Below are 27,895 nucleotides of genomic sequence, written 5' to 3'. Positions count from 1 at the left end.
TTTTACAGTACTAACCCAACTACTAGGCGTCAATTCGACTCAACTCGTCATCCGCCGTTGATACGGCCATTGAGCAAAGTACGCAAGATGAGAAACAAACAGATGCTCCGCAACAGGAGAAGGTTGAACAGCGGGCTCCAGATACACCTGGTCTGGACGCCTCCCTTGGTTTAGAGAACATGAATAAAGCCAGGCAACTATACTCTGACATTAGGAGACTTACCAATGAGCTTGATCAGATCTACGGTCGACAACGCATCATCCGGAAAGTAAGCCCATACAAAGTGCGAATTGGGGCTATCCCCCATGCGTTCAACAAGCGCGCCGAGTCCGAGACGCGCCCTGAAGTGCGAGACGGGAAGATGTTTCTTGCCGACAGACTGATACCAAATATCTGGTTGCGGGACAATTGTCAATGCAAAGTTTGCACGCATGACGCCACCAAGCAACGACTTCTGGATACATTTTCCATCCCCAAGGACATCTCGATCAAGTCGCACTCGGCTGAAACAAGAGGGTCTGAGACGGTTCACAGACTTGAATGGAGTGATGGACATGAAAGCGAATACTCGAGGTCTTTTCTCTACCAAGCTATGTTCGACGCGAGGCGGAAGGCTGTACAGCGTCAAGCTTTAGTCGGAATCAAACTCTGGGACTCATCCATCGCTTCGGACCCACCAAAGACTCTGTATGTTAACGCGATGAATCCCAACAGCAACGACCTACTTTCCAGGCTGCGCAGATTCGGATTCTGCTACGTCGATGAGACGTCTTTCGAGAACCCAAAGGCCACGAAGAAGATGCTGGAAAAAATTGCCTTTATTAGGGAAACGCACTACGGCGGCTTCTACGACTTCACGGCCGACCTAGCGAGCAAGGATACCGCATACACCAACATCGCACTAGAAGCACATACAGACACTACCTACTTCTCCGATCCAGCCGGCCTACAGGCTTTCCACCTCCTTTCCCACACCGACGGTGAAGGCGGTGCAAGTCTTCTTGTCGACGGCTTCAAAGCTGCGGACGAACTCTGGCACACCGACCGCAAAGCATATGAGATTCTCTCAACGGTGAATGTTCATGGACACGCCTCAGGCAACGAAGGCATTTCAATACAACCCTACCGTGGCTTCCCCGTCCTCGAGCACGACACTGCTACAGGCGACTTGCTCCGCGTCCGGTGGAACACGTCAGATAGAGCGTCCATTGAGCTTCCTATCGAAGAAGTTGAGACGTGGTACGACGCAGCTCGAAAATTTGACGCGATACTCAAGAAGAAGGAGAATGAGTACTGGGAACAGCTTGTGCCGGGTAGAGTGCTCATCTTTGACAACTGGAGGGTGCTGCATGGACGGAGTAGCTTCACAGGGAAGCGCAGGATCTGTGGAGCGTACATCAATAGGGATGATTGGATTAGCAAGTTCAAGATGCGGCGTTTTGGAAAAGAGAATGTGCTGAAGGGGTTGGCTGTAAACTAAGGATGGGAGTAAGGGGGTATCAAAGAAATAGAAAGTATCGAGATATCGTGTTACTGCGCGGATATCACTAGTCGTGTTTGTGTGGAACAGTTCTCAACGGCCAAAAGTAGTGTGCTGAAACTTGATGTCTGGTTCATCAGAACTTATGTACACCCGCACTATAAGGAAACCATTCTCTTCTCTTGTATCAAATGTTTACCGACCACCCCTCTCCTGTTCCAGCTCCAACTCAGCCTGGCGGTAGTACTTGGCTGTGTCCACGCCGTGGTAAGGGTGATTGACAAAGTTTGGCCATGCGAGGATGTGCGAAAATGTGGAGGAGTAACGCGAGTTCCTGTGCGCAACTCCCTGCATGTACTCGGTCATCTCGGTGGTTCCGTACAGCGACTCGCCCTTCTTGACCTTGTCGACCATCTCGCGCATGTCCATCTCGACCTCGCGGCGGTTCTCGCGGGCACCGTAGAAGCGCACTGTCGTGGATGTTAGCATCCAATCCGATCTTCTCTATATCCGGACTGGCTCCACATACTGCATGACCTCGAGTAGACGAAAACGAAGGCTCCGGTAAGACCGACAGCACCGCTCAGTCGCATGATGGGGGCGAAACCGCCCTTGCCGACCATGGAGGGCGAGATCTTCTCCCAGTACATCATCAATCCGGGGCTCAAGGCTCCGAGCGCGGCACCTTGCGCCCAGTCGGACGGACGGGCATACCGAATGACTCGCTTGAAGTGTCTTCATCTGCAGTCAGTACTCGCATGCGTTGGGTATCGTAGAGGAGCGTACGGGTCATTGTCGATGAGCTGCCATGCATTAGCTACCACCACCCATTGCGCATCTTTTCGCGCTGCAATTGACTCACAGGGTACTCTCCAGTGGGGATCTTGTCTGGCACAACGGCCTGGTGCCTGACATAGGCGTCCTGAGCAGACATGGTGGTGTTGGGGACTCTACTGCGGAGATATCTGGGCGGGATCGCGAAGTGAGGTTCACACGAGCGGCAAGTGCCGCATGCGGGCTCTGGCCTAGTGGCTCAGAGCTCCCGCGACGCCATTCTCTCTACTTTTATTTCCTTGGCGCGTCACACCCCATCACCCATCGAGCAACTTCGTGCGCCAACAATGCGCGCCGGCCCCTTCACGTGCGCCCAACAACAACACCGATTGCGATCATGGCTATGAAAGTGGACGACATGGAGGACGTCAAGCCCACGGGCTTGTCGATGTCAAATGGCCTCGACGGCGCGTCCGCTGCGCATGCGACCGACTCGTCCAACGCACACGCCCGCCCGACTGTCGCCGATTTGCACGGAGAGAACCATTTCGCGCAGGTAGCGAGGAAGAACTGGCTCAATGCCAAGAAGTCACCAAAAGTGCGACCCGAAGTGGTCAAGAAAGAGCTATGGGACCAGCTGGAGAATGTCGACTTCGCATACTCGTCGCTTCTGATTCTGGAGAACCTACAGCTTCTGGAGAGATATCTGTGGCCTGGCTTTACCGAAGATGCATCGAACTACCACCATCTGCTGTTGGCGCTTATGGTCAATGTTAAGAGGAGGGAGAACCTGGCATCATGGGGTGAGTTGCTGCAACTCTTAGTATGGACGATACATACTGACGTTAAATAGACCACTTTGCTAGCAAGCCCGCCGAATTCTCCTCCTTCTTCCGCCGCATACTGTCCATGACCGTAGACCCCTCGCAGCCGAGCAAGATCCGCACACAGCTCGTGTCCTTCGTCATCGGCGCCTTCCAATCACTAGACAGCGGCCTTGTGCGGAAGGAGTGCGCGCCTCTGGTCGGCATATCGATATGGCAGAACCTCCACTCGGACTCCGTGCGCGAGCAGTACTTCGAGGAACACAGCATGTTGCGCAAGGCATGGAGAGCCGCATCCAAGCGGTTCGATGCCGGCGACGAAGCACTACAGGCTCGGTTACGTTTCGAGCGATCGTGGATCTACACACTGCTGCTGGACTTTATCGACAGACTGTACAACAGCACCAGCAGGGAAGAGGTTAGGGACAACATGGCCTACTGCGAGCGCTTCATGGAGCTTCTGGTAGACCTACAGAGCCAGCTGCCAACAAGGAGATATGTCAACACGCTACTACAAGACTTGAACATGCTCCCGGCCATTCGGTTGTCCCCCATGTACACGGACGAGGATAACGGCCTTTTCCGGGACCTTTTCGACTTGCTGAGCCACTTCACCAACTTCCCCATCGAGGATCAGACAGGCCGTCAGTTGTCCAAGCTGGAGTACGACCAACAGCATTACGATACTCTGGCGAAGCTGCAACGGACGGGCTATGCTGCTTTCCAGGAGAAGCTTCAGTTGATGGCACTGGCGAACTACAGTAGCATCGGGAACCGGGAAGAGCTGGATGGCCATTTGCGCACACTGAGCGACACTGAGCTCGTTGAGCTTTGCTCTCTCATGGGCCTACGAACAGAGTACCCCGCCACGACCTACCTGGTGCGCGACCGAGCTTTCTACATGGAGACCCTGATTGCGCTTGTAGAAAAGCGACCGACCTTCAAAGACAATGTCCGCGAGATGCCCGTATTACCAACAGAGAAGGTTCTCTACGAGACCACTTTCCTGCGAAACGAGTCGTACGACGGATCAAGACCACTCGCTATACCCAAGCTGAACCTTCAGTACCTGACCATGGGCGACTTCTTGTGGAGATCCTTCATCCTGTACCGCGCCGAATCCTTCTACGGTATCCGAAAGGACATGGAGGACGTGGTCAAGCGCGTGAAGCCCAAGGGTAAAGGCGTCAACACCAAGTTCGGTGGCGTTTCCAAGATGTCACTCCCTATCATGAAGCCTGCTATCGTCGACGTAGCACCTTCCAAGGTAGGCGAGCAGCACCCAGCATACGTTCGTGCCGAGATCATATTGGACGTCAGTCGCCTGCAACACCCAGTACGAAGGGATTGGGAACAACTAAGACCGGATGACGTCGTCTTCCTCCTTGCTGTTGAGGGCAAAGACGACGTACCCATGCGCAATGGTCACCGCGAAGATGTCATAACTGGAGAACAGCTTGGCTTGCACCGAATGAGATGCGCCCAAGTGGTTCAAGTCCTGGACGACAAAGGCCGCCCTCTGCGCGAACAAGGCCGCGACGACGGCTTTGGACCCCGGGTGCGTCAACGACGACTCCTTGTCAACATCGACGCGAAGCAGTACCAGGCCGACATGGACCAAACTGCCGAAGGAAGGCCAGACGTTTACGAGCACATCAACATGATTGTCCGTCGGAGAGGACGGGAAAACAACTTCCTGCCCATTCTAGAATCCATCAAGCGCCTGACCCTCTCAGACATCCCAGCACCATCTTGGCTCCAAGAAGTCTTCCTAGGATATGGTGATCCCGCATCAGCAACGTACAAGCGACTTCCTAACAAACTGAACAAGATAGATTTCCGGGATACCTTCTTGGACTGGCAGCACCTGATCGAGGCAATGCCTGGCAAGTCTATCGAACCCCACGAGGAAGCACAGACATCCTTTGGGCCTCCATACGTTGTGGAATACCCTGTTGCAGGTGAACCAAACATCGCACCTCCTCGAGCATCCAAAAAGCGGCGTCGCGACCAGAAAGTGGTTGCACAACCTCTGCATGAATCGCTTCACGTATCCTCGTACAAACCGCCGAACATGGGACCATACCCTGCAGATGCGCCGAGGCTGAATGCGGTCAGATTTACACCTGCCCAAATTGAAGCTATCACCTCGGGCACACAACCTGGTCTCACCGTGGTGCTCGGACCCCCGGGTACCGGCAAGACGGACGTCGCGACCCAAATTATATCCAATATATACCACAACTTCCCGGACCAGCGGACTTTGCTCGTCGCGCACAGTAATCAAGCGCTTAACCAGCTCTTCCAAAAGATTACTGCGCTTGACATCGATGAGCGTCATCTTCTGCGTCTGGGTCATGGTGAAGAGGACCTCGAGACGGATGTCAGCTACAGCAAGCATGGACGTGTAGAGTCGTTCCTCGAGAGAGGGCAGTACTATCTATCTGAAGTTGATCGCCTGGCGAAGAACTTCAATGCGCCCGGTGCCCATGGTAGCTCGTGCGAGACTGCAGATTACTTCAACCTTGTATATGTGAAGCCAGCATGGACGCAATACTGGGATAGTGTTACTACCGAGGACACAAGTGTTGACCAGATAATCACTGAGTTCCCATTCAGAGACTACTTCTCAAACGCACCACAGCCTCTCTTCCCTCAAGCAGCAGACCGAGAACAAATTCTTGAAATTGCACAAGGCTGCTATCGCCATGTCGAGAAGATCTTCGCTGAGCTTGAGGACATCCGTCCGTTTGAGATCCTGCGGAACCCGCGGGATAAGGCGAACTACCTGCTGATCAAGGAAGCCCGTATCATTGCCATGACATCGACGCACGCTGCCATGCGAAGACAAGAGATTGCTTCGTTAGGCTTCCACTACGACAATGTCATCATGGAAGAAGCCGCCCAGATCACCGAGATCGAAAACTTCATTCCTCTCGCACTGCAAAACCCCAAGGATGGCGAACTTCCTCTACAGCGCATCGTCCTCTGCGGTGACCATCTCCAAAACTCGCCCGTCATCCAAAACCTCGCTTTCCGCCAGTACGCCAATCTGGAGCAATCCCTCTTCCAACGCCTCGTCCGTCTCGGTGTGCCGACAATCATGCTCGACCAGCAAGGTCGTGCTCGCCCGTCCATCGCCGAACTCTACAAGTGGCGCTACCCCTCCCTATCGAATCTGCCCTCCGTCCTGTCCAAACCCGAGTTCCAGGTCGCCAACCCAGGCTTCAAGCACGAGTACCAGTTCATCGACGTCCAGGACTACAAGGGCAAGGGCGAAGACCAACCCACACCGCACTGGATGATTAATCTGGGCGAAGCCGAGTACGCAGTCGCGCTCTTCATGTACATGCGTCTCCTGGGTTATCCAGCGAGCAAGATCTCCATCTTGACGACGTATGCCGGACAGAAGAGTCTGATCAACGACGTGTTGGGCCACAAGTGCAAGAACAACCCGCTATTCGGTCGCCCAAAGATTGTCGCGACGGTGGACAAGTACCAGGGTGAGCAGAATGACTGTAAGTACCACCCACCCCTTCCCTAACCTCGATGTGTACTAACACATCATGCCCAGACATCATCCTCTCCCTAGTCCGCACCCGCGCAATCGGCTACCTCCGCGACATCCGCCGCCTAACTGTCGCCCTCTCGCGCGCCCGCCTGGGTCTGTACATCCTCGGCCGCCGCTCCGTCTTCGAATCCGTCTTCGAGCTCAAACCCGCTTTCGACATCCTCCTCCAACGCCCCGACAAGCTCACGCTCGTCACCGACGAAATGTTCGGCGAAACACAACGTCCTGCCGAGCAAACTGCGCCTGTAGAGGGCGAAGCCGAGATGCAGGATGTAGAACATTTGGGCAAGTATGTGTATGAGATGACCAAGGCGAAGGTCGAGGCTATGAAGGCGAATGGGGGTGTTATGCCCACGAGGGAGGTTACGATGGGGGAGGCAAATGGTGGGGGCAAGGATGAGGATGAGGATGATGATAGGCCGGAGAATGTGCTTATTCCTGAGGAGGTGAATGAGGAGTTTGATGATGAGGAGGAGGAGGATGCGGTTGTGGTTTAGCGTGGAGAACGTGGGCTAAAGCAAAAGATTTGAAGGGCGATTGCATGATATGGGGATGGAAGGATGGGGTATTGCATAAATTGGCGTAATGTTTGTATGTTTAGTTCTTATTTGATGGGTTGCGAGAGTTTCGAGTTGGTGGAAGTAGAGACGTAGGGAGACGAAAGATACCAGATCGATCATCGCCCGAGTGGCATGCATATTTGTGGCTCAAAACTTGCTCGGTATGTGGTTTGGTTGGGTTGTGATGCTCTCATGCCTCGTTTCTATTATGGCTTGTTGTCCAAGAGGGCCAGCGCTCTCCGCAGTCATATAGTTGTCTAGACTGTTTTTTGTTCATTCCAAGGCTCGGAAGGAGAAAGAAAACATCGAAGTCAACATCCCGCCTTTGAGACACAAAACAGGAAGGAAACATGTTTTGGTGAAGCCTTATATTTTGAGAGAAAGCACAGGGAGACTCCGATCATGAGTTGTTCATTGTTTTCTTTTTGGAGAAGAGCAAGAGATCTTTCATATGATGTTTTGATTTAGTCTTCTGGATTTTTGCGCAGGAAGACGACATAGGGTAGCGTTGCTCAGATTTGCGTGTACTAGGAGAGAGAGAGCACAGGAGAAAAGACTCAGATCATGCCGTCTTACATTCTCCGTTTTGGAGAACAAGAAAACGTTGTAAGTGTTCTTGCCCAGTCTAGGCGCAGGAAGACAACATCCCATAGGCCAAGTGTACTTTTGGAGAAGACAGAAAGGAAGAGTCGGTCTCATAATAGGTATTTCGTTCGATTTTGGAGAATAAGAAGTAGTTTTCGGGTATGCGCTTTTTGAGCTTCTGGCGCAGGAAGACGACGTTCATGAATTGTTTTGATCATTTTCGAGAAAGGAGGCAGGAAGACTCAGCCCATGCGGCGTATGCTATGTTCGTTTTGGTAAATAGCGGGAAGTTTGTGGATGAGACAATGGTGTTGGGCGAAGGAAGGAGGTGTTTATATACGCGTCTCCGTCTAGCGCACGTGTAGTATATTATGGTGAGTCGTGGACAGGTCTCATGGGAACTTGGAAGGCGCAGAACAGCGCACGCCACCATCCAGATAATGTCCATAGCTTTTGGTATTTCGAAAGGAAGGCTTTGGTTCGGAGAAACGACATCAGAAGTTTGCCTGGTCTTTTGAGTGTGATTGTTTTCGAGTGTAACTCTGGAGACAGAGGAAGACACCGCCTCATCAATAGACTCTCACTGTTTTTCGGTTTGAACAAGAAGAGGGATGTGGTTGGAAGAAGAGAGGGAGCAAAGCTGGAGGGTGTTCATATATGGTAGGCACTATCGCACTGCTCACGTCTCTCATAAAGTGCTCTTTGAAAAACTTTCGAGGTGAATTTCATCTTGTGTGAATTAGTCGAGAAGAGCGCCGGCAACCATCCAAGTGCTCTTCCAACTTTTTTGTCCTGAGGAGTAAGACTTTGGTGCAGGAAAGCAGACATTCGAAGTCCTCTCATAGCTTTTGACGAGGGCTTTGGAGACAGAAGAGGAACGCCCGATCTCATGGGTGGCGGGATCATGATTTTTGGAGAATACAAAGAACTGTGTGAATGGAAGAAGAGCATGGATCCGTACATCTAGTCGTTTATATACCGTAGCCCTGCTACGAGCTAGCACAAAGCTGTTTCATGTAGGCCTGGAGAAAGACTTGGGTGCAGAGAAGCAGCATGTCGGTCTTGACGCGATCTTTTGATGTTGAAGGTAGAGACGGGGCAGAAAACTGGTCTCATGAGTTTTCTAAAGTTTCCTTTTGGTGAACGTGAAAAATCGAGTAAGTGTAGAAGAACAGAAGGCAGCGGATCAAGTGGCTGTTTATATACATATATGCGTACCATGAGCCAGAACCGGAAATCTCTCATCCTGGGGTAACTCCGGTTTTTTCGGTTTTTGAAACAGTGAAGTTGCTGCAGCAAAACTTCTCGCACGAGAACATGGGCAATCGAATGAAGGAATTTTCGTGTTACATGATGCGCTGATCTGGCAGATCGCGCGGTCATGTCACATATTCACGTCGATTTCAGACAGCAGGGCAAGCTCTCAAGTCATAATCGTGAAGGGCTGCATTTTGGAGAGGCGAAGCACTGCAGAACATAGTCTTGACTTGTTTCGTTTTCGAAGCATAATATGGTACGATGGAAGAAGTGAAGAGTAGACTCCACGGAGACGAGGTTTCATCAGTCGCTGAAGTTTGGGGCAACTGAGCGAGCGCTCGGAGTCCTAAAGACACGCGAAGGCGTTTTGGGAGGGAACACGAGGCACCGCAGACCATAAGAACATTTCCTCATCAATTTTTGAAGAAACAGGTGGTGTGGTGAGGAAGAGGAGTAAAGACCACTGGCGCGAGGTTTTATACACGATTCCATAGGCGCCACGTCATATGGAACAGTCTCTGAAGTTTGAGATCGCTAGACGAGTGCTCGGAATTATCGCGTGTTGGAAACGGCATTTTGAGGAGGCAAAGCACAGCAGACCATGACTGGGCGCATTGCAGACTTTGTTCAATCCTTTAAGAAAAATGTGATTTGGTATGGAAGAAGAGAGGAGAGTCGACCGTCGCAAGGATTTATACGCGACGCCAAGCAATAAAACAGGAAGTTTGACGAATGTACTCGACGGAGAAAGGAAAGACATTTGGTAGTGTAGTATATCCTTCTGGTCTTTCGACGAACGCAGACATGTCTAGTGTCTGCTCTGTTTTGATTGCAGACTTCTTAGGTCTTGTAGTAGAGACAGGAAAACTTCTGCCGCCGACATCCAATCAATGAACGCGATTTTTTGGAATCTGGGAGTAAGGTAGTTGTCTAAAGAACAAAATGTTTTCGGAATCAGACAGCGGTCCCTATATATTCGTCGCGTGCCGATCAGAGACAGCACCATGTATTTGATGTGGACGGTTTTTTGGGCGCCTCGAAGCAACGTGCAGCAACACATAGTAACTCGTCGCGGTATTTTAGTGTAAAGGCAAGGAAGACGGACTCGCACATGAGTTTTGTTCGTCGAACTTTTAGTAAAGGAAAGAGAGTCTGGTAGATGGAGAGTGAAAGCGAACAAATGTCGCAGCTTATATATTCACAGCCGGACTATCTCAACACATGCAGAGCTTGCTTGTACCCTTTGTGATTTTCTGCGATGAGAGCGCGAAAGACGAACTCGCACATAGTTTGGCAGGCGATCGATTTTGAGTACACAAGTGGGAAACTGGTACTTGGGTAATAGAGGAGGCTTGATGCCGTGCTTTATGTGACCGCAGTGTGGCGTTCGGAGAACATAAAGACAATGTATCGTATTTTGAGCTCAGAAGCATGGGGTTGGCGTAATTGTGTTTTGGTCTTTTGACATAATCCTGCGGAGAGCAGACGCGCACATCAGGACCTGAACTTTGACTTTTGATAGTTTTCAGAATGATTGTGGATGATGAATGAAAGTGACTTGAAGTCGTACTTTTATACAAGTGCAAGCTTTGCCTGCCCAGAACCTCTATCGGTACAATCTGCTATCGAGGCGCAGAAACATCACAGTATCTACATATGCTTTTTGATCTTTTGGTGCAAAGTTGCGAAGTACCGACGCAGACAACACATCAACCCAGAATTGTAGGCTTTTTGGACTTCGGGTTAAAGACTGGTAGATGAAGTGAAGAAGTGCGCACACGTTATCCTTCATGATAGTGCAGTTTAGCGCCTTTTTCTTTCAAAACACACATAGTATGGTGGAAGGGTCTTAGTCGGCTGGGAGAGACATGGAGAGTTTTTGTTCGGTTTTTGATGTTCTGTCTGGGTGGAAGAAGACATCAAAAGATGTTTCCAGTTTTTTGGAGTGCGCTCCAGGCAGGAGGACTGCCACATGTGCTGTACACCACCCACTTTTGAAGATGTGCCGATATCATGTGTAATAAAGAAGAACAGCTTTGCTAAGAGAGAAGATGATTTTTATGCATGAAATTGCAGTCAAAAACACCACACGATGAGGGCATGCGCGCGCGTGTGCCCATCGTGAACTATTTCCCAGCTGCAACCCGAACATGTCGCAACAAACTTCACGATTCACTTCCCCGCATGCAGCCATCGCGCCCAATTATGCAGACGCCCAATTGCCTCGTCATGTTCATGCCACGCCCAAGAGCCAAGCCTAAAAGACGGAGTCTGAAACCGATAAGCGAAAGCCGGTCGATCCCAATGTCCAGACGCGCGAGTCACGCAACAAATGTCCTGAGGCCCCACATCCTCCCGTCAAAACTGCAGGATCGTGAAACACAAATTACCCCACCCTCGCCCGTGGACCGGGGTCGCTCGTCATGTTCTGGAACCTACGATTACAGGTACAAGCTTGCGCAGTTGCAAATGTCGCTGTTTCAAACACTTGTCAGCGCACATCCCAGACGTCCCAAACACCAGGGCGCAAGCACCAGGTACAACCCGCCGGCGCGGAATCGGGAGCAAGAAGAAACAGAGCACGTACCGTTTGATGAGTTCCTGACACGTTCCCATTTTTTGGAACAGCGTCGGGTCGCCGATAATCCGAGCCGCGTTCTTGACTTCGCGGCACGTCTCGTCTAGTCGGGTGATGACGCGGACAATGGTGCCCTCCATGACATCTGTCAGGTCTGTTATGCGATTGAATGACATGCCTCGTGCCCACTCATACACCACTTCGACCATGCCGAAGCGGGGTTTGCTGACAAAGTCATTCGAATCATCAGCCGAGAGGATAACCTGGTGCAGAGTCTGTATCTTGTTGACCTTTTCGGAGATCTCAACAATCTTTGCGACGCCGCGTTCCAGATTTGCAGTTAGCGTAGGCTCTACGTCGGTCTTCTCTTGGAAGACAAACGCCGACAGTAGTGCGACGATTTCTTCCGGTTCGTACTCGGCGAGGACGTTTTCTAAAACGAGCTCGGTAAGGACCAGCTCATCGGCCGAGTGGATCTGAAAGCTGTCAGTGGATGGGTGGAGCTTGAAGTCAGTGTCAAGCATACCTCGCAGGCTACCTTGCCCTTCAGCTCTACGCGAGAACCTTCGTCAATAAAGCCGAGATCCTTGAGAACCTGTATGCGCTGTTCATAGTCAGGGAGTAGCTGTAGATTTTGGTCTGACATGAGCTGGCGGAGAGCAAGGATGTTTTCCTTGATCAGCCACTGATCGTGCTCCATCGTGAACTACGAAGATTAGCATGGGTTGAGAACACTGCCGAACGCGAACACGTACATGTTTCAAGAAGTTTGGGCATTTCAAACATTCTTTGCTAACCGCATTCAGTCCTTCTTTCCTGCGGGCTTCCTCCAGTTCACGGAACTTGAGGCTCTTGATCTTGCTGTAATCGTACTCATCCCAGTCTTCGTAATCCCATGATCCACACAAGGGCAGGAATTGGGATTCAGCCAGCTTCAATGTGTCTGACGAGGCTGTTAGCGCCGGACCCAGACCGTAGCGCACCCACTTACCTTTCTTGCGATTCAAATTTTGAACAGAATCAGGAACATCGATGATGGTCTTGGTGAAGCACTCGATGTCGTTCAGGGGTACGTAGGCTGCCTTCAGGATCAAGTCCTTGGGACTGTTCGGTAGTTTGCGGAAGTGCTTTGCAAAGGGACCGAGATACGGCAAAAGGTCGTCAGGCTGACGATCGTGATGCTGCGCCACCTCCAAGACTTTGACTGTAGGCTCATTGCCCTTGCTAGTGCCATCTTGCATTAACATACCCGCTGTTCGTTTGTTGTCCTGACTGCGTGAGTAATGAGCTAATTTGAAGGCGAAAGTGAAGCGTGTACCTTCTTGTATACGATCAATCTGTTCTTCGACAAAGCCTTCCTGCCGATAGGGTTGATGAGAAGACTCAGATGCATCTCATTAGTTAGTCGCTTGTAATCCTCACAAGACTGGTGGCACGCCTCTAGGTCGATATCGCAGATATCACAAGGTTCTCGCTTGATCTTCTCCAACTCAGCCTCCGAGACCTTGACCTTGCCTTGATGTTCAGGCAGTAATGCTTGAGTGGCATTCTCGCTGAAACTTCGCTTGATCATCTCTTCAATCTTCAGGGCTTCTACACGCAGAAGGTTCAGCATCATGTTGTAGGTGAGACGGAACTGTGATCTCAGCTTCGTGGGTTCCCCCAGCATCATCTGACGAAGTCTGGCTGCTGGTGGCGCCTCATCGGCCCCGGGCGCGCAGATGATGACAGTGCCGACTGTGTCAAGTCCTCGCCGACCTGCACGACCGGCCATCTGAGTGTACTCGCCGGGCAGCAAATCACGGAACTCGCGGCCGTCGTGCTTACGGAACCCAGAGAACACAACGGTCCTGGTAGGAAGATTAAGGCCCATGGCGAAAGTTTCCGTGGCAAAGAGAACCTTGACAAGCGTCTTCGCAAAGAGGATCTCAACAACCTCCTTGACGATCGGCAACATGCCACCGTGATGGACGGCAATACCTCGACTAAGCAGCTCTCTCAGCCGCTTGATCTGAGGGAGCTCACGGTCTTCCTTGCTCAGTCGAGCCAGTGACTTCTCAATGGTCATATGTATCGCACTCTTCTCCGCAGCATTGCAATAGTCGATGTTAGACAGCGCTTCAGCGTTTTCCTCGCAGCGCTTCTTGGAGAAGACGAATATGCAAGCAGGCAGGAGATCCTTGCTTCGGAGATGCTGTATGAGGTGGACCCAGATGTTTCTATCCTGGGCGGCAGTCGTACGACCGCCACCACGGCCCGTCCTTGCGATATTACCTCGGCCTCTAGCAGCGGGCGGGCCTCCACCGCGAGGTCCCCCTCGACCGCCACCTTGTTGACCTCGTCCGCGTTGGTTCTGGCCTCCTCTGGCGGGCGGGCCTCCACGACCACCACCACCCCTGCCGGCTTGTGCATCGTTTGCAGGAGGTGCCTTGACCTTGTCTTTGCCAGACAGGATATCGTTCGCGTCTTTCCAGCCATTATCGATGAACTTCTTGTCTGCTGTAACGATCTTGTGGATGCCTTTGCCAGCCCATAGGTAATGCTCCAGAGGAATTGGGCGTTTCGGAGTAGAGATGACGTAGATGTCTTTCTTCTTTGTTCGACCCACCCAAGACGCGAACTCATATGTGTTGGGTACGGTGGCGGACAGGAGAATGAGTGTTACATGCTCCGGCAGCATTATGATGACCTCTTCCCATACGACACCTCGCTCGAGATCGTTGACATAATGCACTTCATCAAAGATGACAAACTCGACGTCTCTGATAAGATCTGCTCCTCGGTACAGCATACTTCGAAGAATCTCGGTGGTCATGATGAGACAGCTGGCTTCGGGCCTGATCTGCACGTCTCCCGTGAGAATGCCGACATCATCAAATGTTTGGCGGAAGTCGCGGAACTTTTGATTACTGAGAGCTTTGATGGGAGAAGTATATATAGCTTTCGTCATATGCTTTGCAGCAAGCGCGATGGCGTACTCTGCAACCACGGTCTTGCCGGCGGACGTATGTGCGGCTACAAACACAGAATCGCCATGCTCAAGATGATAAACTGCTTCTTTCTGGAATGTGTCGAGCTCAAAGGGATACTCGCGCGCCATTTCCGGAACAAGTTCCCGGAAGTTAGTAATGTCGCGGTTGATGTCAACCATGTGAGCCCATTCTCGTCCGCCCTTCCTTCCAGCACTCATGGCAAGTGGACCATGAGGTGCCAGAGCAGGGAACTCTACTGGCAACAAAGCATCGATCTCTTCGTCTCCAGCATCTTGGTCTTCATCAGGTTCCCCATTTGCGCCAGTCTTGTCGTTGACATCCTCGTCATCCGCATCAGTGTCTTTGGGAGCTGCAGATGCTTCACCCAAGGTATCTTCGACCTCCTGAGCAGTCTTGGCATCCGTAGTTGGCTTCTTCTGGAAGTCAAGACCACGCGTGAAGCCAGGCGGCACCTCCAGTAAGCCACCTTCAGCACTGAAGTTGATGACTCTGTCGAGACCGCCACTCTTTTTCCCATTCGCACTCTCTTGCTGCTGGATTGCTTCATCTTCAATGGCAGCTACTGCTTCCACGCCATCAAGGCCGCCGGGCGCGAATGGAAAGAAGCCAGCTGCTCCACGTACGAATTCAGCTCTATTAGCAGGCTTCCTGAGAAGCGAAGTGGAGTTCTTAGCTGTTGCTGAGTTTGCCGGAACGGTGACCTCCTTGTATCCAGTGACGCGGCCTTCTAGTCCCTCGCGTGTGAAGCGGATGATGGTCCGGGTCTGAGTTGGGGCGATCTGGAACAGGCTTCGGTAATTGGTAGGTGCATCCCAGCGCTGCTGAAGCTGATTCAGCCACTGCGAGTTGAAGGATTTGGAGGGTGTTAGAAATTCTTGCTCCAATTCCTTCTTGATGGCCTCTTTGGTTTTCCGCTGTCGCTTGGGTGGCCGCTGTTCGCCAGCTATCGAATCTATCCCATCCTCGTCGAGGTTGCTGCCGCGTAGCCGCAGCTTTTCCAATTCTCCAGACAGAGCCTCCATAATCGCGAGTTGAGTGCGAATCTGGTAGGGTACTGTGCCTGTGGGATTGTGGCGCGACCGAGTGAGAAAATGGATGACGTTGTTCGGCGCGCCAAGCCGTGTCAGGAAGGACCCACCTAGGCACTTCCCCCGCTATACACAGCGTCGGTGCTCCTAGCATGTAAGATTCAACACGCCGTACCTGCATATGCACCACGAGTAAGATAGATCCTAGGAGAGCCCGCGATAAGCCCATGATATAGTAGGGTATGCCCAGGAATAGCAGAGTCCTTATCTCTACGCTGCACATAATGTCTAATTGGGTATAGAAGGCTACATGGTAGCCGATTCCAAGTGCTAATCATAGCTCATCGTCACTTCATGACCGAGCGCCATCGCTCGTATGGTATTATCCCCAAACGCCGCGCTATGATTGATCAAAATCTGTTTGCAACATCACGTAGCTGCTCAATCCCACATGTCGTCCATCTCTGCCATTGCCTCCATATCGTCCGCAAAAGGATCGTCTTGTGTGGGCATTGGTCGCGTTGGGAGTGTCTTGGGTGCTGTGTAGCTGGGCTGTTCGCTCTCAGCTAATAGTGCATCTAACTCGTCGTCGTCGGGGTCCCCGCTCTCTGGTGGTTCCGCTGCATCGCCTGTTGCATTGCGTGTAGATGCCTCCCGTTCTGTTGGGTGGCCTGCGTCTTCTTGGCCGCCGTTCTCGACGCCCTCCATGTCTTCGGTGCTCTGTTGTGGGGTCTTCTCTCGGCCCGCATCGTCGTCGTCTTCATCCTGTCCTGTGTTGCGGCGCGGTTTGCCTTCGTCGATCCAATCCTTCCGCATCAGCTGCATGCGCTTCGTATGGCCGACCTTCTCGATGATGGCTAGGGCGTCTGCAAACTTGGCGCGGGGGTAAAGATCGTCGAGCCACAGCTGGTACATGTTCAGCATACGGGCAATGTCTCCATACTGGAATTGAGTTAGTCCGTGGGTCTACTTGTTCAGGATAAACGTACCTCATGACCCTTCCCTTTGAAACGGAGGCGATCCTTTGAGATTTTGCGCAAGCGGGGAATGCCAGGGTCCGACAGCAGCCGCTGGTCATCGAGTTTCGGCGCAGGCTGGCGCTTTTTTGTGATGACAATCTCTTCGTCAACGCCTAGGCCGCCCGCAGTATCGCTGTTCTTGTTGCTTCGGTACTGCGGCTGTGGCGGGTTCTCGGTGGATTGAATGGGTTCTTCGGGATTTGTGACATCTTTGAGGATGTCGTCGAGATCATCGTCGGAGTCGTGAGTGGCCATTATAGCTGTTGAGGGCTGTTGTGGGTGTAACGAGGTCGGTATCTTCGTGGATCATCAAGTTCCCATCGCGCGACGCGTCGGACGCGTTCAGTCGAGCGCACGGACCATAATCACTAGCCGCATGTGGCGCAACTAGATCTTTGTCTAGGCAGGGTCCAACCAAGCTCTCGAATGCAGCTTTGCGATCACACATCGTCTTCACTGTCCTGACATTTGCTATAATCACTACCGCCTCTCCCGCTGCTATTATTCTGCGACTATACGTTTGCTGCGCAAACGTCCCGTATCGCAGCTGTATCGTGGTGCTACTGCCTTTGCGACAGCGGGTTTGCGGCTCGTGATCGAGGCCCAACGCGCCCTAGACCTCATACAATGGCAGCATCAAATGTGCTTTCCGCCGACGCGGTAGCTCCAAGACTCGACTTCTTACTACGGCGTGCCCGTGTTGTCAAGCAGAGTACTGCCATCGATCCTCCACTCCAAGTTTCTGAGCTTGTACCCGAAAGCGAGCCTCTGCTCGGCGAGATCGAAGGAGGGAAAGAAGTGCGAACGCTTGCGGTCGAGAGTGCAGCTAAGAGTGTATTCTATGCCAATCTTGTCAGTTATCATGCCACGGAATCAGCTCCGCCAGTTGCTTACATGTTCAGGGTTCCACTCAGATTGAGGAGCCGGCCTTCGTAACCGTCTGGAATTTACTCGACATCCTCCAGTACTGTGGAGATCGGGGTAGGTTCTTTTGCCGCACTGTCTGGATCTTGTCTGACCTTCCCAGACCTCTGCCATCCGCAGCTTGTACTGTTGCTCATCGAAGAACTGCTTGACAGCCAATCCATCTCAGGATGTCGCACGGTATTCAATTTCCTCGAATCGCGGAGAGAGACCATCATTGCGGTATGTTGTCCCTGCTACTATTTTTAACCATTCTCATCGTGCCGCAGATCAACTCCAAGAATAAAGATCTTGTCATCTTACGGCTGTGTAATGAGCTGCTCCGCCGGCTATCTCGCGCGGAAGATCCGGTATTCTGTGGCCGCGTCTACATCTTCATGTTTCAGAGCTTTCCCTTGGGCGACAAGAGTTCGGTAAATCTGCGGGGCAATTTCCACGTGGAGAATGTGACGACATTCGAGGACTTCCTCAAGGAATCGAATACGGACGAGGACTCTATGCAGATCGATGCTGATGGGTCTGTTCCTGCTCCCAAGGAAGAGTCAAAGTCAGAGGAACCAGTCATTCAAACTGAGGATATCGACGAGAGCAAGGACGCGAAACCTACGACACTTGACACCGAGACTCTCTATCCAGTATTCTGGTCATTGCAACACTCCTTCTCGAATCCACCCAGGCTTTTCGAAGAAGATAATTTCAAGCAATTTCAGAAGAGCTTGGAGGCGACGCTAGCCAAATTCAGGGAAGTGCCCAAAGTGATCCAGGCCGGAGATTCAGAGCGAAAGAAGGGACAAAAGTCGCGAGACGATGACGACTACGATGCATTCGCCAACTCCTTTAATCCTAAGTATCTTACAAGCCGTGATCTGTTCAAGCTCGAGGTACGCAAGATTGCCACTATCAATCTTGCGCTAGGACTGACAATCTCCAGCTGAGCGATCTCGCCTTCCAACGCCACATCCTTGTCCAAGCACTGATACTCATCGACTTTTTGTTGACTCTGACCGAGGGGTCCAAGAGCAAGCCATTTTACCAGAATGCGCAGAAGGCGATGCAATACAACTTCACATTGCGCGAGGAAGACGTAAGTGCCCATCATTTGCCTCTTCTCACACCCTCCGTCACGCTCTCGTGCTCGCTTCGCTGTCCATGATCATCATCTTCTCGGCTGACCACAAAGCACAGACCGAGTGGGCATTGGGCATCAAGACGGCTATTGCAAATTACCTGCAGGAAGGCCCAGATGGCAAATTCTACTACCGGATGGTGGACACCGTGCTTTCCCGCGACAAAAACTGGGTACGATGGAAGATGGAGAACTGCCAACCATTCACTAGAGATCGAGTCCCCACAACGGACTTCCAACAAGCCAAATCTGGGGCGCAGAAAGCTGTTGTTGGTAAGAAGGCGTCCAAGCCCATGGGTGTTCCCAGCAGCTTGAATTTCCTCTACAACAATGAAGCGGATAAGGGTCTCTCTCAACTACGGCAAAGCGACAGGTACGTGCTCCGCTCGTCCGACTGATACTCGATCCCAGCTTCTGACGTCCAGTCAGGTTCAATGTGCCGAATGCAGAGTCATATGCAAAAAAAGTGAAGATGACCGACTTGGATCTGGAAATGACTGACGCAGAAGACGAGAAGCGGCAAGCGGGGGAAAAGAAGTCCAGCTACATCTGGCGAGGTCTTCGCGTGGCTTCGAAGACGCAGCTAAGCTCGTTCGATAGAATCGAGCATGGCAAAGGCCTCGAGGCTCTTCAGCCGGCCACCTCTTCCATTGAGGCGACGGGCGTTGACGCTGCACCCACTGCTTCGGAAGACCAGGGGGCTATTCCGCAAGACGAGCATCAGAGCGTCGAGGAGCAGCGGCCCGACCAGCGTAGTCAAGTGACTGCGGAACCAGCGGCGTAGTGGTAGCAGCGACAGGGGCAGTGTCGCCTGCGCCAGCTCGGTATGAATTATCGACGGCTCTTGAGAAACACATGAGCTTTTCCTCATACGTTACTGTGCAGTATGGGGAGCATTGTGGCGCTTTCCCATCGAATTTATCGCTGTAAGCGAAGAGAACATGGGGTTCATCTCCCCGAGCCACTCTCAGCGTATCGATAGATCGGAGGCCAGTCATAGTGTGAGCGACCGCACAGCCGGTCGCCAACGGCGCCCCTCAATCTGCAACGCCACGACTGGAGGTCGGAAGGCTGTGTGCGGCGCGAGCAGGCAGTGGAGATGAAGAGCCCCATGCTGATGAATAGAAGTCTTCGCAATATAGCCTCATCGCGTGGGAATGTACGCCGTTTCCCGGGACTCGCTCTGATGTAACCACGATGGCAAGATTGTGGCTCTCGTGCCTGGCTAAGCATGACGGAGTGTCCAGGCCCTTGAGGAATGCTCTGATCACAGATGTGCCGTGATGCGCCGGGGTGGGGCCGTCTTCAGGCTCATTGAATGAGTTGTCAGCACAAAATCCACCTACGTGGGAGATGCTGCATGATTCCGAAATGAAGGGACCTGTACGACCTGACACGACCGTTCAGCGCAGTCCGAGGCTTCCAAGGTTCTCTGCGGTGGACTGGCACGCGGTGGGACCACCTCATGATGACATGACAAGTTGCGAACCACACGGCGGCCACGGGCCCAGACTGCTGGCAACGGATCGCAATCATATTCAATGCATTATGTTCGCGAGAGGGACCGAAGCATAAGGACCAGAGGCAGGCATGTTCTGCCGACACTGGACAGGCACCCATGCGCTCATCAAACCCACACAAGTGTTGCGTCCCCCACCAATGGCCCGCCAGCGTATTCGCGGTTTCGCTATCGCTTGCTCCTGTCATTTCCACAGGCCGTCCTCATCCGCCAGCCGGGCGGTCTTGGCGTTGTTTGGGAAATCGACCGCGACGCCCTGCCGGCATCGCGTTTTGGAGATTGCGTGTGCGCCGCCGGCGACGTGCTTTTTGTCGTTGCGAAACGGGCCAAACGCTGGCGGTTACCCGCGTGCTTCACAGGCAGCGTCCAAAAACAATATGCGCCGGTTCAGGCAATGCGACCGCAGACGGCGCGAGGCGGACAGTGTGCATCATTCGTCACGGGCGCTGGCCGCGGTATCGGCTACACGTTCAGGTCTGCTTTGGACACGGGCGATGGCGATCACGACGGAACGGCGCAGCAGGGGTGGCTTGCGCATCGCCCATTTTTCCCTGCAGTGCGGCCGAGCAGACTGTTGCGGTGCGCGCAGCCTCGTTGGCAGGTCATTCGCGCGCTCCAGCACCGTTTCAGCGCGCTTGCTTGGACACGCACTTCCAAACACGTTACGATAACCACCGCTGTCACCCAACTACCGACAGCCCACCAGCGTCGCACACAGTCGCACTACAGCGAGAACAGGCTTCGAGAAACAGCCAACTTCAGCATTTTCCCGGCGCGGGCCGAGCTTTTGGCCGTTAGATCGTTGTTAGCCCAGCCAGATCTGTTGCGCGCTGGTGACCCCCCGCTGCCCATTGGCGACGGCGTCATTGCTAGCCGCTCGACTACTCACCACACTGGATCAAGCAGGTGTGCAGCAGGAACACACATGTAGCTAGACGCGGTTCCTTGGTTGCCGGCAAGCATCATGGGTCACGGCTGAAGACGACCAAGGTTCGTTGTTCATGCATCTGAGCGGGCGCGATGGGCGGCTCAAACCACTGGCACTGGCAAGGCTGATGCACCGCGTTCCTGACGCATACGCAATTTGCGGTCCGTCGTCAGTAACATTTGACAGGTGCCAGAAGAAGCACTGGGGAGCCACCGGCCCAAGGTGGCCTGGTCCACCACCCAGCGCGACGTCGTCGTGTGAAGGTTGGTGGTTCGACGACAGTAGCAGCGAGTACACGAACCTGGCGGCACCAAGTCCGACCTTCACCACCACACCACCATCTCGTCCGTTCATAAACCACACTAAAGCAGCATTGACAGCAACACCCCGCAACAAGCCGTGCAAGCGTTGCCGAGCCCTGTAACATCCCTGCGCTTTCTCGCTGCGGGTTCCTTGGACTTCCCGCATCGCATCTGGCCAATAATGGCGCCGCCGCCTGCCTCGACGTTCGACTGCGAGACGCCACGGATCAGTCCTTGCTCGTCGGCCATTTTTCTACACGGGCCCTGGTCTATGCATGTAGCCTGCAGCCCACCATGTTCACGCACCGCTCGCTCCCCTTCCCTTTCGAGGGGAGGGCACCCTGGCATGCAGCACACCTGATCCAGAGCCTTTCGATTCGCCCGTTCCCGCTCCGTCTCTCCTTCGTAGTAGGCCCACGTCCCGAGCTACCGTATCCCTGTGCCCTGAGCCTTTGGGGTCTGCTAGCCCTCGACGTTAGTCACGCTTCTCGTCGTGTAACAAGCTGCTTCCAGATCCTCGAAGGATATCATGTTTCCCTAAGAGGCACCGCTGTCCATGCGTAGTCTGACCCTAGTCCCTCGCACTTGTCTTAACCTCGATTTTATCCGGATCGTCGTCAGTAGAGTACCGTCAAGCCTTTTTGTCTGAATGATCTGTTCCCCTCCCCTGCCGCCATCGCTGATATAGCCTCCGACGGTTCCTGGCCCTCTTTACAAAGGCCTACCCATCGCTGACTACCAGACGACGCTTTCACTCTTCCAAGCAAGTCGACTGTCCATCACCTCAACTCTTGTCAAGCATCAAGCGCCCACCGTCAGCGTCTATCTTTATTTGGCTCGCAGTATCACCTCCCCGGTAGCTTCTATTTCAAGCTTGAAGTTGCACCAAAACTCCGCGCCCCAATCCTACTGTCGGTACAACATCAGCTTTCAGCCTGGCTTCGCATACCCGCCATCCTTAGACCCACCAACACGCCAGCCTCGAACTACCCGTTCGTAACAGTCTCGCGTCTCTAACGCGTGCTGGACTCGCCGTCGTAGTACTGCGACTGCCTTCACTCTTTCTCGCTGATCACCCGCATCAAACCCCGCACAGGGTTCGAGCGACGATCAACTGTCCACACCAAGCTTCGTCAGATCTTTACCCCTTGCGGAATCCGCAGTCTGGTACAAGTTCGAACAAGGACGCCAGCATCACCAGTCTTGAGGCCTTCCTGGTGACCACAATAACTAGGTAAGCAGCGGTCCAGCTTGAGGCCCGCTTCCCACTAACAGCGAGTCACAGGAGAGGTATCAGCCACACAGCTAAGCCTACATCTACTCCACTACATCAGTTCCAAAAGCGCCAATGGTCGACGGAAGCTTCCTCGTTCCTTTGTCTCCGCCTAGCTCGCCGCACATGTCTGCGTATAGCACGACTTCTGCAGACAACGAGTGGCATTCACCAGAATACAGAACTTTGGAACACACCCCACCACATTCAGATAGCGACATGGCCATGCTCCAAGCTGAGGTCGCTGGACACAACCTCGACATGAAGCGACCGTCAATGCGAACACACAAGAGCTTTCCTTACCTACTCGACGGCAAGAGCCACCTGAACAGCGGCAGCAACACACCATCCGGACTTGATGAGATCGAGCAGCACGACATCCCAAATGTAACCTTTGGAGGTTCAGCACCCACCAGCCCAATCTCGAGACTGACGCCCCCCTCCACCAACGATGGTGTCAATGTGGAGAAGCTCGAGGACCAAGAAGACGACGATCTCATCCTCGACGACAAGGACGACTGCGAGGATGGAGAGGACAAGGGTGAAGATAGGCAACCTATGACCGCCGCGGAGATACGTGCTGCCAAGCGGAAGATGAAGAGGTTCAGACTTACCCACAACCAAACTCGGTTCCTCATGAGCGAATTCGCCCGACAAGCACACCCAGATGCAGCTCACAGAGAGCGACTAGCCCGAGAGATTCCCGGTCTCAGCCCCCGTCAGGTCCAGGTCTGGTTCCAAAACAGGTGAGTCGTGTCATAAACCACCGAAGCATGCAGGTGCTGACATATGTACAGGCGTGCCAAGCTCAAGAGATTAACAAGCGACGACCGTGAGCGTATGATGAGGTCGCGAGCCTTACCAGACGACTTCGATATGGCCTCAGCATTGCATTCACCATTCGGAAACTCCCATGGTCTAGGCACACCGCTGGCATCGCCCGCATCTTACGGGTCAAGTTTCCCCGAAGGCAACATGATGCGACCACTAAGCATTGATACCTTCCGGCGAGGGCCGCTCGACTCGCACATGTCACCCACGGGCATTAGCCCAGCGTTCGGTGGATTCACCTTTACTCCACCCCAGTCCGCAACCGATACCATTTCACCGGTATCAGCCCACGAGGGATCCCCCTTTGGCTTCCATTCAGCGCCGCTCGACACTAGCCCCAGAACGTCCAACCCTTTCTCCATGCCTGTCAGCAACCCTACCGCTTATGCTGCACAACATAGCATCCCACGCCTCTCGCTCCATGCCGACCGAATCGCAAGAAGTCGTGCCGAGTCTCTGCAGTCGCCTTTGAGGACTAGCATGAGCTACACTGGTAGTCACGACAGCAATGGCTCCGAGAACCATCACGACAGTCGGTCCTACTCGAGCTCTATGATGCCCTATGGTATTGGCTACTCCTGTAAGTTTACATAACCCACGTGGGCTTTCCACCGTTCTAACTTTACCAGACTCCCCAGTACCAGGCTTCGGAACTTCCACGGGCAACAGAATGCGGTCCTTCTCCAACGGCGTTCCCCGGCGCATTGAGTTGAGCACCCACTACACACCTCAACGCAACGGATCGACACCACAAACAGCCCACTTTCCATCCTTTTCTGGCTCACCGCTCGTAACACCTCAGAGCTATGCAATGCCTCAGATGAGCGCACCTCACCACATGTCGTCATTCCCAAACTCCTACATGCGGAACGACTCGGCGCACAATGACTCGTATTCTGCCGTCGGCTCTGTCCTGGGAGAAGTAATGGAGAACACCAGCCAGCACAGCGACGACCATCACAACGATCAGTACTAAGCGCTCGAATGTTTTGATTACTTTGAATTTATTTTGCGGTCAAGATTATGAACAGCGTGCTATGTCTTATCAAGAAAAAATGGGTACGGATATATGTTTCGACTGGATTGATGACATGACCACTGTCTTGCATCACCAACCTTCTGCGATACCAGTCTCGCATCTCTATACGAATTCTTCGGTGGCTGTTTCGACATATTTTATCATAGCAGGCAGGCGATTACCCCTTGTTTCCAATCTCCTTTCAACAACAACCCTTCGCAGCTCGATTTTGCAGCGCATATTGGTATTATCATTCTATGTATCATCTTATCCTACAAACACCGCATCTCATTGTGGCAATTCAAACCCTTCAACGCAAACGCTGTACCCACTTCTCATTTCTTGGCCCTGCCGCCACTTTGCCATGTCCAATATACACGGCCACACTTGAGGCGCTTCGGAAAAAGCCATACCTGTACAAACTGCAAAGAGGCGAAAGTAATACCCACCTGACACGGCCGATCACACAACAGAACAAGTTAATGATACCCCACATCTTCCAATACAATCTTGCAGGGCGGCTACCGTCACTGCTGTGGATCTGCTACCTGCATGTGCCTGACTAACTAACCTAACGGTGGACCGATTGACACACAGGTGGTGGCGGCAGCATCGCCAAGCAATCCACCGTCGTCGAACGACATGTACCTCTATATCCAAGCGAAACTAGTCCAAACCACCTGGCCAGCTACCCAGCCGCCTCATACTTGAGGCGATGTCGGAGCCTCTAGCGGACACCGAACCATGTGGATACCCTTCTCTGCCCTTGCCTAGAAAGAAGTAGTCGCTCAAGCAACTTGACAAGCACTTCTTGTACACGGCCGGACAACGGGACGATGTCACATCAAGGGCCGTGAGCACCTCTCGCAGCGCAGAGGACTTGTTCCGAAATTCCGGGCGAAGAGAAAAACTGGGCGGATAGATCTAGACAGGAATGTGGATACTGCGATTACGAATGAGCTGAGCCTACGAATGAAAAACTTCCCGCGTACAGCGCGAAGGCGAAAACAACTAATTACACTGACGACGTTTGGGCGTTGGCAGACGCAGGTCGCTGCCATGGCTCACTCAGAGTCTCACGCACACCCACATGGCAACCACACACACAGTTTCATATCACCACTTGTATCATGCACTAGAATCTTCTTCAGCTAGAAAAGCTTCCACAAACCACCAAGCCGGCTTCCCCCTCAGCGCCCCAGCCGTCGATCCTTCCCTTCCACCACCGGATGGGTGGGGGAGAAGGAGGCGAGGCAGTGGAAAGCATCACCATGCAGACTCTCTGACCATCCCTAATCAAAGTCTCAAACACGCACATGACCACGAACATGTTTAGATTGCTCGCACAAGCTGCATAGCGTGGTAGGAATGGATGGATGGGGCGGGAAAGGGACGCGAAGCCAGACGGGGGGAAGAAAGGCATGATCTCCACACTTTACCCCAGACTTTACCTGCTTTGTGGGCTGCATGGCCTCAAGGACTGGTCGTCACTACATGCAGGTATGTGTACAGGATGGGCTTGGCAGCAGATTAATTTCGGCTTCTGAGGCTCAGGAACCGATGGGTTGCATGGGTTGCAGTGCGTCGCAGTGTGGTGTTCTAGTGCGTTACTACGCTTTTGGTAGCGCGAGGCAGGGCAAGCTACGTACGGTAAGGGTAGGGTATAGCTGGGCAAAGTGGTGTGAGAGGATCGAAAGGTTGCGAAGAAATGATGTACACATGCTTGATAGCTTGTGCATATCGTGACAGGGAAAGCCATGGCATGTGTGGTTAAATTGGTTGAAGCAAGTGCGACCTACGTATACGGACATCCGATGGACCAGAACCAGAAAACTTGCTGGGTTCGGATGATGGGTTCTTACGTGCGGGAGGATTATTGTGGGTTGTGCAAGGTGGTACAGCATGGAAGAAAAAAACGTGGAGAGCAAAACGGTGGAGTGACAGCGAGTAGAGTAGGGTCCTTGCGCCTTCTGATTTTCGCGTCAGGTGCATGGACGTACGTTCATCGTGTGCTTTGGAAGATCGGGGTTTGTGCATTTTGCGGGGAAGATGGATGGTCGGTTATGCTCTGTTGTCAGGATCGGTATGCGTCGAGCTGCAGTATACACATCAGCAACAGAGTATGGAACTATGGCCAAGGGTTGATGGACAAAGACAGGGTGGGAATACGCCAGCAGCTGCGTGACACACTGGATATGAATTTCTTGCAGCGGCTGGCGTGTTTGAGTGGCTGGTTTGGCAGATTGGAGAGTTTCCGCTAAGAAGCGAATGCTAGGTGTGGATCTTAACTTTGTTAGAGTTATTAAACGGCTGCTGCTGGCATCGTTAGATTGAGGAGCCGCGGGTGCTCTGGTCAAGGCAAGAGAAAGATCTTAGGCTTAATCGTGGCTGGGCACGGCCGGGGTAAGGGCTACGCGGGCGAATTGGGTCATTCACAGAGCGCCTTCTTCCAAGCGGTGGTCTTCGAGAAGGCCATGGTACATGGTTCAGCGGAGACGTCGTGTGAATGGGCAGAGGATGTCCTGCAGCCGGTGCTGGGTACGGAAGCATGAGCGTGTGATCTAGGTTGATCGGCTGCTCTTCGTGTGCGATGAGGCTCGCCGTGCATGGCTCCAGCGGCGGTGTGATAGGCGCCCTCTAGAGACGTTTCTAGCAGCTTGTATTCTCGAGTTAAGCTCGCTAGCTTCGGCCACTTATCGACAAGGGCAGGGCCGGGGCAGGTTACTCCAGACCAAAGCAAGACGCGCGACTCAGGACGGACCACACCGAGCACAAGCGAAAGCAACCATGGCATTGACAACAACGCAGGCCGGCGCTGAAGTCATCGTGGCTCACCCATGGGGTAAGGCCGCCGCAATGCGGTACGCCATTCCGACAGAACCCTCGAGGGCCACCGTTCACCTCCTGCGGAGCGCATCATGTGCAGGACGAGCGTTGGCTAGCGTCCCCTGTCGCTGCTTTTGCACCACGCCCTCCACCTTGTTCCTCCACATTCCTTCCTTTCACAAACGTCCTCGCATCGCAGCCTAGCCGCTGAGCTTACCGGACCGGACCTTAGGCAATGGCGCTACCAGAAATATTGTCCGTCAGCTCGGTGGTGTGGTGCAAGGTACACATGAGTCGCGCCTTTGCGGTCCAAGGAGTCCGGAACGACGTGCCTGAAATGATGAGTAAGGGGACTGCCATCCCGGCTGAATTACGACCTGGAACTGGTTCGACAGGAACTTTTAGCCTTCATGACGCGCGGAGAAGGCTCGAGGCTTATCCCACCACAAACACCCTATTGGCACTTCAAGAGCCGAGA

At 53.0% G+C, this 27,895-nt stretch overlaps 7 protein-coding genes across 7 annotated transcripts; 4 read left to right on the top strand and 3 right to left on the bottom strand.

The window, feature by feature from the left end:
* Positions 1 to 306: 306 nt before the first annotated feature.
* On the top strand, positions 307 to 1,481 carry J4E90_000170 (uncharacterized protein; the record flags this gene model as incomplete). Its single annotated transcript, XM_051429768.1, has 2 exons — positions 307 to 310; positions 424 to 1,481. 2 exons carry the CDS (start codon positions 307 to 309, stop codon positions 1,479 to 1,481), a joined length of 1,062 nt encoding a protein of 353 aa, XP_051295255.1.
* Positions 1,482 to 1,676: 195 nt separating this feature from the next.
* Positions 1,677 to 2,415, bottom strand: J4E90_000169 (uncharacterized protein; the record flags this gene model as incomplete). The annotated part of the gene is made up of 4 exons (XM_051429767.1): positions 1,677 to 1,951; positions 2,011 to 2,216; positions 2,268 to 2,284; positions 2,344 to 2,415. 4 exons carry the CDS (start codon positions 2,413 to 2,415, stop codon positions 1,677 to 1,679), a joined length of 570 nt encoding a protein of 189 aa, XP_051295254.1.
* Positions 2,416 to 2,652: 237 nt separating this feature from the next.
* Positions 2,653 to 7,147, top strand: J4E90_000168 (uncharacterized protein; the record flags this gene model as incomplete). The annotated part of the gene is made up of 3 exons (XM_051429766.1): positions 2,653 to 3,058; positions 3,109 to 6,597; positions 6,654 to 7,147. The coding sequence occupies 3 exons, from the start codon at positions 2,653 to 2,655 to the stop codon at positions 7,145 to 7,147; spliced, it is 4,389 nt and encodes a 1,462-aa protein (XP_051295253.1).
* A 4,346-nt stretch (positions 7,148 to 11,493) lies between these two features.
* On the bottom strand, positions 11,494 to 15,645 carry J4E90_000167 (uncharacterized protein; the record flags this gene model as incomplete). The annotated part of the gene is made up of 6 exons (XM_051429765.1): positions 11,494 to 11,527; positions 11,640 to 12,106; positions 12,157 to 12,336; positions 12,386 to 12,582; positions 12,622 to 12,898; positions 12,949 to 15,645. 6 exons carry the CDS (start codon positions 15,643 to 15,645, stop codon positions 11,494 to 11,496), a joined length of 3,852 nt encoding a protein of 1,283 aa, XP_051295252.1.
* A 447-nt stretch (positions 15,646 to 16,092) lies between these two features.
* Positions 16,093 to 16,925, bottom strand: CSM3 (chromosome segregation in meiosis- protein; the record flags this gene model as incomplete). Its single annotated transcript, XM_051429764.1, has 2 exons — positions 16,093 to 16,593; positions 16,641 to 16,925. The coding sequence occupies 2 exons, from the start codon at positions 16,923 to 16,925 to the stop codon at positions 16,093 to 16,095; spliced, it is 786 nt and encodes a 261-aa protein (XP_051295251.1).
* Positions 16,926 to 17,297: 372 nt separating this feature from the next.
* J4E90_000165 (uncharacterized protein) lies at positions 17,298 to 19,504 on the top strand (the record flags this gene model as incomplete). Its single annotated transcript, XM_051429763.1, has 7 exons — positions 17,298 to 17,522; positions 17,573 to 17,651; positions 17,698 to 17,816; positions 17,864 to 18,475; positions 18,526 to 18,678; positions 18,780 to 19,093; positions 19,150 to 19,504. 7 exons carry the CDS (start codon positions 17,298 to 17,300, stop codon positions 19,502 to 19,504), a joined length of 1,857 nt encoding a protein of 618 aa, XP_051295250.1.
* Positions 19,505 to 22,817: 3,313 nt separating this feature from the next.
* On the top strand, positions 22,818 to 24,549 carry J4E90_000164 (uncharacterized protein; the record flags this gene model as incomplete). The annotated part of the gene is made up of 3 exons (XM_051429762.1): positions 22,818 to 23,488; positions 23,540 to 24,153; positions 24,203 to 24,549. 3 exons carry the CDS (start codon positions 22,818 to 22,820, stop codon positions 24,547 to 24,549), a joined length of 1,632 nt encoding a protein of 543 aa, XP_051295249.1.
* Between the last annotated feature and the right edge of the window lie 3,346 nt (positions 24,550 to 27,895).

The sequence above is a fragment of the Alternaria incomplexa genome, assembly GCF_024043165.1.
Source record: "Alternaria incomplexa strain BMP 0042 chromosome Unknown scaffold_1, whole genome shotgun sequence".
Taxonomy (NCBI): domain Eukaryota; kingdom Fungi; phylum Ascomycota; class Dothideomycetes; order Pleosporales; family Pleosporaceae; genus Alternaria; species Alternaria incomplexa.
This window is presented reverse-complemented; position numbering and strand designations above follow the sequence as displayed.